The following is a 15,283-nucleotide window of genomic DNA, read 5'->3' as shown; positions in this document are numbered from 1 at the left end:
TGTACATGACCTACCTAGCCTTTAACCATACTTTATTATGGCTATACTGTACCTAGCCTTTCACCATACTTTATTATGGCTATACTGTACCTAGCCTTTCACCATACTTTATTATGGCTATACTGTACATGACCTACCTAGCCTTTCACCATATTTTATTATGACTATACTGTACATGACCTTGCCTTTCAACATACTTTATCTCAATGTATTATGTGTGCAACATTGTAACTAATAAAATGAAGACTGCATCAACTTTGTCACTGACTGCATCAGGCTGCCTAAAGAAGCATCAAGAGGAGAAGACTGCATAGCAACTGTGAACTAGGATTTTCAATTGGTGCATAAATCGAAGAGGGTGCGGCTTTACTACATTGAGTAAAATATATATTTTACTTTCAGTTTCATTTCTTCGTTTGCGACTGTTGGTTTGGTCCAGTTTCATATATTTTTCAGCATTGGAAAGACTTGGAAAAAGAAATCATGAAAACGGTTTTGTCCGTAGTTGCTTTCTGCGTCGTGTTGGTGACCATAAACGCAAAAGAATGTAAGTAATGTATAAGAATTACTTTGTAATTATGATTAGCCTATATTGATGGGATTGTGTTGTGTACGAACTTAATTTGAAAGGCCTCACCCACGACGTTCCTGAAAACAATTATATATTTCCTTATATCTTAACTTATATCTTAAGTCGACAGCAAATGTGTACTTTATATGGGTTACGCTTCTAAGCAAATGTATATTGAGCAGAGAGATTACTATTTTGTTTTTATAGTGAGAATAAGATAATCAACTTCTGTGATACTGCATATGTGTGTGCGGGCGCCTGCCTGACTGTGCCATTCCCTCCTCCCCCTGTAGCTCCCCCCAAGGTGCAGGTGTACAGCCGTAACCCAGGGGAACATGGGAAGGACAACACCCTGATCTGTCACGTGAGTGGCTTCCACCCCCCTGACATCAGCATCCAGCTCCTGAAGAATGGTGTGGAGATCCCAGACGCCAAGCAGACAGACCTGGCCTTCGAACAGGGATGGCAGTTCCACCTCACCAAGAGTGTTGGATTCACACCAGACAGCGGAGAGGAGTACACCTGCAGAGTCCGCCACCTGAAGAATCTGAAGACCTACACCTGGGGTGAGTTACTAGTGTAGTTAGTAGTTAGAGGAGTACACCTGGGGTGAGTTACTAGTATAGTTAGTAGTTAGAGGAGTACACCTGGGGTGAGTTACTAGTGTAGTTAGTAGTTAGAGGAGTACACCTGGGGTGAGTTACTAGTATAGTTAGTAGTTAGAGGAGTACACCTGGGGTGAGTTACTAGTGTAGTTAGTAGTTAGAGGAGTACACCTGGGGTGAGTTACTAGTGTAGTTAGTAGTTAGAGGAGTACACCTGGGGTGAGTTACTAGTATAGTTAGTAGTTAGAGGAGTACACCTGGGGTGAGTTACTAGTATAGTTAGTAGTTAGAGGAGTACACCTGGGGTGAGTTACTAGTATAGTTAGTAGTTAGAGGAGTACACCTGGGGTGAGTTACTAGTATAGTTAGTAGTTAGAGGAGTACACCTGGGGTGAGTTACTAGTGTAGTTAGTAGTTAGAGGAGTACACCTGGGGTGAGTTACTAGTGTAGTTAGTAGTTAGAGGAGTACACCTGGGGTGAGTTACTAGTATAGTTAGTAGTTAGAGGAGTACACCTGGGGTGAGTTACTAGTATAGTTAGTAGTTAGAGGAGTACACCTGGGGTGAGTTACTAGTATAGTTAGTAGTTAGAGGAGTACACCTGGGGTGAGTTACTAGTATAGTTAGTAGTTAGAGGAGTACACCTGGGGTGAGTTACTAGTGTAGTTAGTAGTTAGAGGAGTACACCTGGGGTGAGTTACTAGTATAGTTAGTAGTTAGAGGAGTACACCTGGGGTGAGTTACTAGTATAGTTAGTAGTTAGAGGAGTACACCTGGGGTGAGTTACTAGTGTAGTTAGTAGTTAGAGGAGTACACCTGGGGTGAGTTACTAGTATAGTTAGTAGTTAGAGGAGTACACCTGGGGTGAGTTACTAGTATAGTTAGTAGTTAGAGGAGTACACCTGGGGTGAGTTACTAGTATAGTTAGTAGTTAGAGGAGTACACCTGGGGTGAGTTACTAGTTAGTAGTAGTTAGGGAGTACACCTGGGGTGAGTTACTAGTTAGTAGTAGTTAGAGGAGTACACCTGGGGTGAGTTACTAGTATAGTTAGTAGTTAGAGGAGTACACCTGGGGTGATTACTAGTATAGTTAGTAGTTAGAGGAGTACACCTGGGGTGAGTTACTAGTATAGTTAGTAGTTAGAGGAGTACACCTGGGGTGAGTTACTGGTGTAGTTAGTAGTTAGAGGAGTACACCTGGGTGAGTTACTGGTGTGTTAGTAGTTAGAGGAGTACACCTGGGGTGAGTTACTAGTGTAGTTAGTAGTTAGAGGAGTACACCTGGGGTGAGTTACAAGTAGTTAGTAGTTGAGGAGTACACCTGGGGTGAGTTACTGGTGTAGTAGTAGTTAGAGGAGTACACCTGGGGTGAGTTACTAGTGTAGTTAGTAGTTAGTAGTTGAAGTACACCTGCAGAGTCCCTCACCTGAGGTGAAAACCCACACGTTGCTAAGTTCTCTTTCAGAATCTGACTTCAGGGTGTGTGTGTGTGTGTGTGTGTGGTGTGTGTGTGTGTGTGTGTGTGGTGTGTGTGTGTGTGTGTGTGTGTGTGTGTGTGTGTGTGTGTGGGGAGTTAATCATAATATATATATGCCATTGACTAACAGAAACCAACTTTTCCTATTTCCTCTACAGAACCAGATATGTAAGGCTTCGGTGCTCATCGCTGCAGGTGTGTATGTCTGATCATTTCATTTGTAGAGAAACACTCTATTTAGATGGCAGTTCTTTAGCTTTGGTCACTAACAACTGGTGGTTATTGTTATACTGTGTAGAGAACTGAATAGTGCTGGACAATATGGTAGGGCTGGGCGATATGGTAGGGCTGGACAATATGGTAGGGCTGGACAATATGGTAGGGCTGGGCGATATGGTAGGGCTGGGTGATATGGTAGGGCTGGGCGATATGGTAGGGCTGGGCGATATGGTAGGGGTGGACAATATGGTAGGGCTGGGCAATATGGTAGGGCTGGGCGATATGGTAGGGCTGGACGATATGGTAGGGCTGGACAATATGGTAGGGCTGGGCGATATGGTAGGGCTGGACAATATGGTAGGGCTGGGAGATATGGTAGGGCTGGGCGATATGGTAGGGCTGGACAATATGGCAGGGCTGGACGATATGGTAGGGCTGGACGATATGGTAGGGCTGGACAATATGGTAGGGCTGGACAATATGGTAGGGCTGGGGGATATGGTAGGGCTGGGGGATATGGTAGGGCTGGACAATATGGTAGGGCTGGACAATATGGTATGGCTGGGCGATATGGTAGGGCTGGACAATATGGTAGGGCTGGGGGATATGGTAGGGCTGGGGGATATGGTAGGGCTGGGCGATATGGTAGGGCTGGACAATATGGTAGGGCTGGGCGATATGGTAGGGCTGGACAATATGGTAGGGCTGGACAATATGGTAGGGCTGGGCGATATGGTAGGGCTGGGCGATATGGTAGGGCTGGGAGATATGGTAGGGCTGGACAATATGGTAGGGCTGGACAATATGGTAGGGCTGGGCGATATTTAACAATAAATCAAATGATCCATGTTACATTGTTGACAGCACATTGTTTAAAGTTGTGCACTTTAAATGTAGCCTACAGCTCTGAGGACAAAGTAATTGTCTTATCTTCAAGCTAATGTTTCTCTCATGGCCTATCGGGTTGCATTTTACATGAACAGGTGATTTACTATCATAGCATTTAGCCCTTTGGTCAGCCCTGACAATGGTATGCTGTCTTCCCCACTTCAAATAACGGTTAGCCTACAGCACCAACGGAGGGTCCACAACACTGACACAGGTCAACACAAAACACTCAACACAAAACGTTTTTTTGAAACAGAATCAGTTCTATGACTTCTTTCACTGTTGCTGTTAGCCTAGGCTACTGTTAGCCACACTGTTGCTGTTAGCCTAGGCTACTGTTAGCCACACTGTTGCTGTTAGCCTAGGCTACTGTTAGCCAAACACTGTTGCTGTTAGCCTAGGCTACTGTTAGCCACACTGTTGCTGTTAGCCTAGGCTACTGTTAGCCACACTGTTGCTGTTAGCCTAGGCTACTGTTAGCCAAACACTGTTGCTGTTAGCCTAGGCTACTGTTAGCCACACTGTTGCTGTTAGCCTAGGCTACTGTTAGCCAAACACTGTTGCTGTTAGCCTAGGCTACTGTTAGCCAAACACTGTTGCTGTTAGCCTAGGCTACTGTTAGCCAAACACTGTTGCTGTTAGCCTAGGCTACTGTTAGCCAAACACTGTTAGCCAAACACTGTTGCTGTTAGCCTAGGCTACTGTTAGCCAAACACTGTTGCTGTTAGCCTAGGCTACTGTTAGCCAAACACTGTTGCTGTTAGCCTAGGCTACTGTTAGCCAAACACGGTTGCTGTTAGCCTAGGCTACTGTTAGCCACACTGTTGCTGTTAGCCTAGGCTACTGTTAGCCAAACACTGTTGCTGTTAGCCTAGGCTACTGTTAGCCAAACACTGTTGCTGTTAGCCTAGGCTACTGTTAGCCAAACACTGTTGCTGTTAGCCTAGGCTACTGTTAGCCACACTGTTGCTGTTAGCCTAGGTTACTGCGGAATAGCATGTAATTTAACAAACCTAACATTGAAATACCTTTATAGAAGGTAAAGTAAAAACCCAAACTGGTCCATGCATCAATACCGGTATATAGTCAAATATGGTATATCGCCCAGCCCTAGTACTGCATACTGTGTAATATATAAGCTTTAATGAAGTAAGCATGAACCATTGTGGAAATGAAACGTGGATGAGATGAATGACCTCTTGTTGATGTTGTTGTTGACAACCACAGAATACACCAGCCTCCGAGAATCTCCACTCCAGATGCTGTGGATATTCCTGGGAATCATCTTCACAACACTATCCTATCAAAACTAATCTTCACAACACTATCCTATCAAAACTCATCTCCACAACACTGTCCTGTCAAAACTAATCTTCACAACACTGTCCTGTCAAAACACTGCAGGTGAAATCTGTAATGACTCTCTGCACATTGTGACTTATCATTGACATTGAACTTAAATTGTATTGTATTTGAACAGGGCTTGATTTGTGTGGTATTTGATGTGTGTAAGTAATGAAGCTCGTATCTGTGTGATTGTAAATCTGCACCAGAGGAAAACACCCTAATTGCAGCCAGGCTTGTCATGTCAACCTATACAGTAGAACCTGGGTTATGTAATGTGTCAATCTATACAGTAGGACCTGGGTTATGTAATGTGTCTATACAGTAGGACCTGGGTTATGTAATGTGTCAATCTATACAGTAGGACCTGGGTTATGTAATGTGTCTATACAGTAGGACCTGGGTTATGTAATGTGTCAATCTATACAGTAGGACCTGGGTTATGTAATGTGTCTATACAGTAGGACCTGGGCTATGTAATGTATCAACCTATACAGTAGGACCTGGGTTATGTAATGTGTCTATACAGTAGGACCTGGGCTATGTGGGCTTATCTCTTAGCTATGATCTGGAAATAAGTACAACTGATCAACAATCAAGATGTGATTGATGAGAAGAAATGTAGAACTTTAATCTGTTTTTAAATAGTGTAGATTATAAAGTGCTTTCTCTTTGGTTTTTAAAATCACATCACCAAAATAAATAAAGTCTGACTTGATTGCCTTTGAACTACCAGTTACTTCCTGTTCTATTCTTGTCTAAAAAAAGCTACATGATATTTGTATGCAGTATATGTCATAGTATTCTGCTAATTTATCACTTTACTGAAACTTGATTATGTAAAAGTCATGTACCACTGTCTCACCTTGTACTGTTTAGAGCAGACCATCCAATCTAATGTTGAAGAGCGGGTTGCCTCCTCTGCTGTAGTTGAGGGCTAAATCACCATGGAGATATTTCTATATAAATCACAAGCTCTACAGCCAGGACATTAGATCAAATGCAGGATGACAATATTACTGTCGACTCTAAATGGATTCATGTTATTTCTCCTCAAGTTCCATGGTCTCTGCCCGTTTAATGATCAGACACCATTGTGTGGTCACAGTCATGTGATCAGACACACCATTGTGTGGTCACAGTCATGTGATCAGACACACCATTGTGTGGTCACAGTCATGTGATCAGACACACCATCGTGTGGTCACAGTCATGTGATCAGACACACCATTGTGTGGTCACAGTCATGTGATCAGACACACCATTGTGTGGTCACAGTCATGTGATCAAACACACCATTGTGTGGTCACAGTCATGTGATCAGACACACCATCGTGTGGTCACAGTCATGTGATCAGGCACACCATCGTGTGGTCACAGTCATGTGATCAGACACACCATTGTGTGGTCACAGTCATGTGATCAGACACACCATCGTGTGGTCACAGTCATGTGATCAGACACACCATTGTGTGGTCACAGTCATGTGATCAGACACACCATTGTGTGGTCACAGTCATGTGATCAGACACACCATCGTGTGGTCACAGTCATGTGATCAGGCACACCATCGTGTGGTCACAGTCATGTGATCAGACACACCATTGTGTGGTCACAGTCATGTGATCAGACACACCATCGTGTGGTCACAGTCATGTGATCAGACACACCATTGTGTGGTCACAGTCATGTGATCAGACACACCATTGTGTGGTCACAGTCATGTGATCAGACACACCATTGTTTGGTCCACTTGCAATAAGAAGCAATAAGCAAGCTGTAATTGTCACATTTATTGATTAGTCTGTCACTAGTTTTATGCATGGTTGTTTTCATTTCATGAGTTATAACAATTTCAACATGATACAGAATTCCAATGTAATAATAGTTACCACATTGTATCCATGATTAACTTTAACAAGCTACATTGTCAAAACCAAGAAAGCAGAATGATGGATCCATGAAGTAATATAATAATATACCATTTAGCAGACGCTTTTATCCAAAGAGACTTACAGTCACACTGCATAAAATATTGTTTTGTAAGTATGGGTGGTCCCAGGAATCTAACCATCCTCTACCAACTGAGCTACAAAGGACCTGAAGTTACTGGGAAGTCACCGTCTCAGAAGAGTACAAAAGTAGTGAGCCATGACTATTCAACATGACTCTTATTCCACATGATATTTTGAGACACGTTAAAGCAAAGACAAGTGATCAAAATGTAGAACAAAATAAAACCATATTTAAATTGTTACAATCTGATCTAGGTAGATGTCTTAATCTATTAAATGTTTATTTTTGCAGGGAAGGCCCACTGAGACCAAAGTTTATTTTTCAAAGGAAACCATGCTTCACAGAAATGCAGCGTACTTCATAAGGAACAGGTGATGAGAATTACAGAAAACAAAGGTGCATGAGAGATAAAACAATACAAATGATTAAAAAAACATGTACCTTTGACCTAGGACAAGTAATCTATCAATGCCCAAAAGGCACTAGTGGAATGGTTGAACAGAAATACTGACATTACAGTATTTGCAGCCTACCTCTGAATTCTAAATAGACATTGTTGTGTTGTTCCCAGGTCAACCACTGGGTGGCATTGTTGTGTTGTTCCCAGGTCAACCACTGGGTGGCGTTGTTGTGTTGTTCCCTGGACAACCACTGGGTGGAATTGTTGTGTTGTTCCCAGGACAACCACTGGGTGGCATTGTTGTGTTGTTCCCAGGACAACCACTGGGTGGCATTGTATTAGCTGTATTTGCAACAATCTCCTACGACATATCCATAGGCTCATGACCACACGTTTTGAAAAGAGCCTCAAACAGGAAGAGGTTTTTCTGTGCCTCTTCCTGAACTCTTGTCAAAACTGCCTGATTGTTGTCCTCCTTCAAACGGATGACAAAGTTCTGTAATATGGTGAACAGAGGGAGGGCGTACTCTAACACACTCTGTGTGCTCTGAGTGCGCTTATCCTTATAGTCAAAGCCACCAGTATGCATGCCAAACACTCGACCAAGGTCATCGAAGACTGGAGAGCCAGAAGATCCATGGAAGAAGGAGGTGTTATAGGTCACAAAGTCGTCCTTGTTCTCCTGCATCACGTCCTCGTAGCGCTTTTTGTTTTCTTCAACGGCATCATTTATTGTGAAGATTGCATGTCCATTTTCCCGTTTATATTTATTCGCAGCCTCCTCTCTTATTTCACTGCCAATGATGGAGGTGGGGTCCATTTGTTTCACCAGTCCACCTGGGTGTCCAATGAGGCAGGCCCCACCGCATGCTGGAACTGGGCCATATTCACGGAGGAGACCAGGAGGGACCTTTTTCTGTTGCTTGTTTTTCGGAGGTTCCATCTCCAGTATGGCATAGTCCATGTAATGTTTTCCCTGAAGTCCATGTTGAAAGTCGATCAGCAGGGTTTTTGCTTTGATCACGTTCACATCGGATCCATTTGGATTTTCATAGTTGAACTTCACAGATACGTCAACTAACAGCTGCATGTTTTTTCTTACATTTTCACCAAACAAATGTCCATTTGTTAGGATGTAGTTATCAAACAGCACGAAGCCTGTCCCCTGAACACCCTGAACACCCTCAACAATCACCTGACAAACGGAGGCACCAAGTTTAATCAATTTCTTCACTCTGTGAACCTCCGAGAACTTCTGTCTGATTTTCCCGAATTCCTGCTTCATCAGATCCAACTCTTCAGGAAGTGTCTTCTTTTGGCTGTCCTCCCTCCTACTTTCCATCTGCTTCACCAGATCATCAAACTGGTTGCGAAGGATCGTCAATATTTCACCATGGTCTGGCATGGGATTGCTTTTCCGTTTCTGCTTTCTTCTCGAAGAGGACTCCCCTACATCTGATGTTTCAGTTGTTAGCGTCGATGGAGTCATCTGTGTTCTATCTCCTTCAGAGTTTACAAGGGTTTTTATTGTGGAGTCAGATGTTTCCATCTTGGTTTCCGTTTCCTCCTTCCGTTTTGTCAGACAGATTTCAAAGTTTCGACCATTAAGTTTTTTTGCTATTTGCCCCATTGAAACCTTGCTCCCTGTTAATCGCTCAGAGAGCTGACATTTTTGTTCAAACACAATGTCAGAGAAGCGCCCATCATTTCGTAGAGCCTTCTTCACTTCCTCCTTCTGTTTTGCATAGATACATAGAGGTCGGTAGGACTGAAGTTGTTTGTTTCTAAGTATTGGTTTTGATTTGCTGTTTTTCCCTCCTGTTGTCTCAATAGAGAAAGTGACATAATTGTCTGTTTCCTCATCCGTGTCCCCTGCAGTTTCATCTGTGGCATATGTGACCATCTCAATAGTGAGAAGGTCATCCTCTTTGATCAGCCAACATGGAAAGTGCTTCACTATGTACCCCTTATAACTCTTGATGACAATGTCTTTCCCTTTCAGTGTCTTATTGTCCATTTGGTTTAACTCCTTGAATGTGTCATTAGTTTTAAGTGCTCTCAATATTGTTCCAGGTTTGGTGCAGGTGATTTCCTCTTTAGTTATTTTATGAGTTGAGCAACTGAAGGAGAACGAGTGACAGTGTTCCGTTTCTAGATAAATCTGTAAAAGAAAATCGAACATCAATATTCTCATGTTACTGGTGTTACTGAAATGGTGAGCATAAAGTATTCTGAGATACTCTGCAGTATATTTTCATCATATTGAGAAACAGTGATAAATATATACACACACGATAAGATCCCTCTGTCCTTGATTGCTGATGATGCTTTTATTATGTGACCCATCAAAGTCATGCTTAAAGTAAAATAACTTCACTTACATTGCTCTCAAGCGGCTCAGACTTCACCGTGGCTGCCATTGGACCTGTGAAATGACCTGTGAAATGATTCAACATTATTAAGTCTATTGTGGTTGATAAAAGGGTCATTCCATCAATAGTGCATTTTAGGTAATTTGGTTTAAAACAACTATTTATGTCACCTAATTGTAACATTGTCATAAAGAGCACGTTCAACTTCATAAAGAAACATGTTTTCCCATCTCAAGAGGTTAAAGGTAGACTCAGTGAAATGACGTAGCAACGAGCAGCTGACTAGGTATCCCCTTTCCCCTTCCCCAGCTCACCGGCTTTTACACTATAACTATTAGATGTTTCATGTTTCTTTTGAAACATTTTTTATAAAGGAATAGTTTCACCATATTAAAATGAGAGTTCAGTTCACGTACCTAACAGGGTTTGATCTTGAAACGAGGGACAAATGTTACTTCATCACTAATGACGTTATCCTCTTAGGGCTAGGGGGCAGTATTTACACCGCCGGATAAAAAACGTACCCGATTTAATCTGGTTACTACTCCTACCCAGTAACTAGGATATGCATATACTTATTAGATATGGATAGAAAACCCCCTAAAGTTTCTAAAACTGTTTGAATGGTGTCTGTGAGTATAACAGAACTCATATGGCAGGCAAAAACCTGAGAGATTCCTTTACAGGAAGTGGCCTGTCTGACCATTTATTGGCTTTCTTTGACATCTCTTTCCAAAACAAAGGATCTCTGCGGTAACGTGACACTTCCCACGGCTCCAATAGGCTCTCAGAGCCCGGGAAAAAGCTGAATGTCGTCATTCCAGCCCCAGGCTGAAACACATTATCGCCTTTGTCAAGTGGCCGATCAGGGGACAGTGGGCTTAGGCGTGTGCACTGGTCGCCCCCATCTTTCTTTTTTTCCTCTATTTACCGAAACGCAGATTCCCGGTCGGAATATTATCGCTTTTTTACGAGATAAATTGCATAGAAATTGATTTTAAACAGCGGTTGACATGCTTCGAAGTACGGTAATGGAATATTTAGAAATTTTTTGTCACGAAATGCGCCATGCTCGTAACCCTGATTTACCATTTCGGATAGTGTCTAGAACGCACGAACAAAACGCCTGTAACGGCTGTCTTCTGTAGAAATGGACCAAGGCGCAGCAGGTATGTGAATACTCATCTTTAATTAAAATAAAGGAGTAAAGCATCCACTTAACAATGCAAACAAAGTAACAACAGCTACAGTTCTGCAGGCTAGAAACGCAGTGCAAAAAACAACCACCCACAACCCCAAAGAAAAACACACACACCTATATAGGACTTCCAATCAAAGGCAACTCATACACACCTGCCTTCAATTGGAAGTCCCAATCATCCACCCAACATTTAACCAATACAAACATGCCACGTCCTGACCCCAAAACTAAAACACTAGCTCCATCTGCTGGTCAGGACGTGACAACGCCTCTGTTTGGATATAACGATGGATTATTTGGGACCAAACCAACATTTGTTATTGAAGTAGAAGTCCTGGGAGTGCATTCTGACGAAGAACAGCAAAGGTAATAACATTTTTGTTATAGTAAATCTGATTTTGGTGAAGGCTAAACTTGCTGGGTGTCTAAATAGCTAGCCCGTGATGGCTGGGCTATCTACTTAGAATATTGCAAAATGTGCTTTCACCAAAAAGCTATTTTAAAATCGGACATATCGAGTGCATAGAGGAGTTCTGTATCTATAATTCTTAAAATAATTGTTATGCTTTTTGTGAACGTTTATCGTGAGTAATTTAGTAAATTGTTAGTAAATTCCCTGGAAGTTTGCTAGTTCTGAACGTCACATGCTAATGTAAAAAGCTGTTTTTTTGATATAAATATGAACTTGATTGAACAAAACATGCATGTATTGTATAACATAATGTCCTAGGTGTGTCATCTGATGAAGATCATCAAAGGTTAGTGCTGCATTTAGCTGTGGTTTGGGTTTATGTGACATTATATGCTAGCTTGAAAAATGGGTGTCTGATTATTTCTGTCTGGGTACTCTGCTGACATAATCTAATGTTTTGCTTTCGTTGTAAAGCCTTTTTGAAATCGGACAGTGTGGTTAGATTAACGAGAGTCTTGTCTTTAAATAGCTGTAAAATAGTCATATGTTTGAGAAATTGAAGTAATAGCATTTCTAAGGTATTTGAAAATCGCGCCACAGGATTCAACTGGCTGTTACGTAGGTGGGACGATTTGGTGCCACCTAGCCCAGAGAGGTTATATAATAAAACATCTTAAAAAATGACTGTCAAAGCAACAAAGTAACTAGGCTTTACAATGATGGTCAAAACGTGGCGTAATGTTGTGGGTTAAAATCATCCTAGAAATAGAAAGAACAGAAGGATGCAAAATTGGTGCACATTTCTACTTAAAATATAAAAAGGGCAAAAGGCACTCTACTTGTGAGAACGACCGAGAACAGGTAGACGGAAGAAGAACAGGGAAGAAGACGGCCCAGAGAGGGCATTCAATAAAGACCCAAACACAAGATAAACCAGTACCTTCTCTCTTTGGCTTGTAAAATAGTCACCCTACCGGTGGTTCACAAGAACAAGCCAGATCCAATGGTACTCAATGACCAGCTAAGCTTTGATTAAATGAATCTAGAAAAATCAGTTGTGATAGTGTAGTAGCCTACTGCTATGGCAACCACGTCTAAACCAGAGACTGTTGGTGATCACTGCATACAGTATATAGGGTACTGTATATTGCATATATAGCGTACTGAGCGTAACATACCCCACCCTCAACTTCTGGAGAGGTCCTGTCTAAATCAGAGACTGTTGGTGATCACTACATATATAGGGTACTGTATAAATGCCCCACCCTCAACTTCTGGAGAGGCCCTGTCTAAATCAGAGACTGTTGGTGATCACTACATATATAGGGTACTGTATATTGCATATATAGCGTACTGAGCGTAACATACCTGCCCCACCCTCAACTTCTGGAAAGGTCCTGTCTACACCAGAGACTGTTGGTGATCACTGCATATATAGGGTACTGTATATTGCATATATAGCGTACTGAGCGTAACATACCTGCCCCACCCTCAACTTCTGGAAAGGTCCTGTCTAAACCAGACGGTAGTAATATAATAAAGCAACTGTCTTTTTGGTCAGGCTATAGAAGGTAATGGAGAGAGATATAATTATAATAACAATTAGAAAATTACCTTGTTTTACATTTTACAATTTAGTTGAGTAGACAGTCATATGTGAAAATGCCAAATGATTAGTGAAATGTGAGCCAAACAGTCTCTTATGATGACATGATTGATAAGCTTGTGTTATTACCTCCCTACTAGTACGTACAACAGGTGTGTTCAAAAGACAGTGGTCAATTATTGAAAGGTTTTGGATTGATAAACTTGTGTTATTACCACCACACTATTGTGTAACAACACAGGGTGTGTTCATAAATTCAATCTGGAGTGCCAGAGTGCACGCTGGGCGTTCGTAAATTCAGAGCTTTGTCAGTTTATCCGGTCATAAATTCAGAGCGTTTTGCTCTCAGAGGGTTCAGAGATCTCACTGGATGCTCTGGCCGTGGAGTAGGGTTGATCCGAGCGTTCTGGCTTCACAACGGCAATCAAGCTAACAGGCTAACGTTGGCTAGCTTGCAAGCTACTTCCAGACACAAATGAGAGAACACCTCACACTGATAATTTTACTCGCCCTAGCAGACCTGGTTAGGCTGTTTTCATGTTGTCCAGAGCGGTGGTGACTAACTGTGCTGCTGGTGTAACCAACTTCACATAACCCCCCCAGAAGAAAGGCACATGGACAACCACACTTCAGGTTGACTTGGTTTTTATCTGCAGTAAAAGATATCAAAGTGACGACAGGCATCGACAGGACGGTCACAGCCACATGTTCACTGCTCTCAGAATATCTCTCTCTGACTCAATCCACAAAGTGATTGTATAGTATACATGAGTTGTGTTTAAAAAATAAAATAAAAATACAGAAAAGCATACCTGCAGTAAAAGATATCAAACAGTGATGACAGGCATTGACAGGACGGTAACAGCCACACGTTCACTGGTTAGGTAGGACACAAGATATATTTTAGATAGGAGCAACAGTAATGATACATGGCCTCAATGTGAAGTGACATTAATCCATAAATACAGAGCACAAGTACAACCGTTTTTACATAAACTTTTTTTTAAGGTAGTAAGAAAATAAACATTCACTTAATATTTCAATAAATCACCTGCTAGCAGTAGCTAGCGAGACATTGTAGCGCAGTGACCGACGGTGTTAGTTAGCTCGTCATTAACATGGCAAGCTAAGCCAGCAAAAACTTGGTTAACTTACCGAAACAGGTCTTACATACATTAACGGCTAAATAAATATATACAAAGTCACATTCGCTATTGACTTTAGGATACATGAACCCGTTTTCCAAAGACACTATTGTGTTATACAGTTTAAAAAACAGTTGTTTATATACAGAGGAAGGAGACACCAACCTGTTCTCAGAAAATCTCTCTCAGACTGAGGAGCAGGCAGACCAACTTCCCAAATAGGGGAGAAGTACTCAAAACCCACTAGTTGTACATTCAAAGAAAATAAAACAAAAATGGTACGTCCGAAGACCTCTCGTATTGCCAACCTTACTACAATGGCAGCAAATTATTATTATGAATTCAACAACACATAATGAAAGGAAACTTTATTTATATCACACCTTTTCCTGAAGTGAATGGTTTCACCCACCACTCTACCCGCGAACTGCGGGGTTCTTTCTTTGACATTTAAATTGCGCGCGAAGTTGACGGAAACTCAACGTTTTCATTTTGTCACATTGGCAAAAATGTAATTACGCGCTCTTTTTTGCCGCCTTTTACTGACACCGGCCATATTCACCTTTCTTAAATTCATCCGTTACGCTTCGAACACACCGACTGTGTTTTTGCGTTTCAATACACCAGAAGTACATTCATTTCCAATGGAACGCTGCGTTTGCCTTGCAGCATTGCGTTGCAGAGGCAGTTGTTGCACGTTCTGTGTGGTCAAATTGTATGTGTAGACTTGACAGAAAGTAGCAAAATGTGAATGTTGAATTTTTGTTGCACACATGGCCCGGGTGTAGAATGAGTTGAGTCAGTGAAGGTAATCTGTAGTGGGCTTGTGATGTGTACTTCTTCCTCCCAGAGGGAGCTGGCGATCAATATCAGCAACTCGGGACCAGATCGGTTGTTTGCTTTGATCTTAGGAACAGGGCGCCATTTAAAGGAATGATTTACTGGGGGAGCTGGAAATGTGAAGGAGAACCAGTTGAAGGGGAAGATTCCCACCTCGTCGTTTGTTGCGATGTAGGCAGGATGGAGT

General features: G+C 42.0%; 2 protein-coding genes across 2 annotated transcripts; one reads left to right on the top strand and one right to left on the bottom strand.

Moving 5' to 3' along the window:
• The first annotated feature begins 258 nt into the window (after positions 1 to 258).
• LOC106609830 (beta-2-microglobulin) lies at positions 259 to 5,237 on the top strand. Its single transcript, XM_082964282.1, has 4 exons — positions 259 to 547; positions 865 to 1,137; positions 2,812 to 2,848; positions 4,988 to 5,237. The coding sequence occupies exons 1-3, from the start codon at positions 484 to 486 to the stop codon at positions 2,823 to 2,825; spliced, it is 351 nt and encodes a 116-aa protein (XP_082820408.1). The 5' UTR covers positions 259 to 483; the 3' UTR covers positions 2,826 to 2,848; positions 4,988 to 5,237.
• A 2,367-nt stretch (positions 5,238 to 7,604) lies between these two features.
• Positions 7,605 to 14,628, bottom strand: LOC145850176 (serine protease FAM111A). Its single transcript, XM_082964281.1, has 4 exons — positions 14,422 to 14,628; positions 13,924 to 13,987; positions 9,902 to 9,957; positions 7,605 to 9,681 (listed from the first exon to the last, which is right to left on the bottom strand). Exons 3-4 carry the CDS (start codon positions 9,938 to 9,940, stop codon positions 7,882 to 7,884), a joined length of 1,839 nt encoding a protein of 612 aa, XP_082820407.1. The 5' UTR covers positions 9,941 to 9,957; positions 13,924 to 13,987; positions 14,422 to 14,628; the 3' UTR covers positions 7,605 to 7,881.
• Positions 14,629 to 15,283: the final 655 nt, after the last annotated feature.

The sequence above is a fragment of the Salmo salar genome, chromosome 17 (assembly GCF_965601325.2).
Source record: "Salmo salar chromosome 17, fSalSal1, whole genome shotgun sequence".
Lineage (NCBI taxonomy): Eukaryota > Metazoa > Chordata > Actinopteri > Salmoniformes > Salmonidae > Salmo > Salmo salar.
The sequence above is the reverse complement of the archived record's forward strand: the minus strand, read 5'-3'. Positions and strand labels throughout refer to the sequence as shown.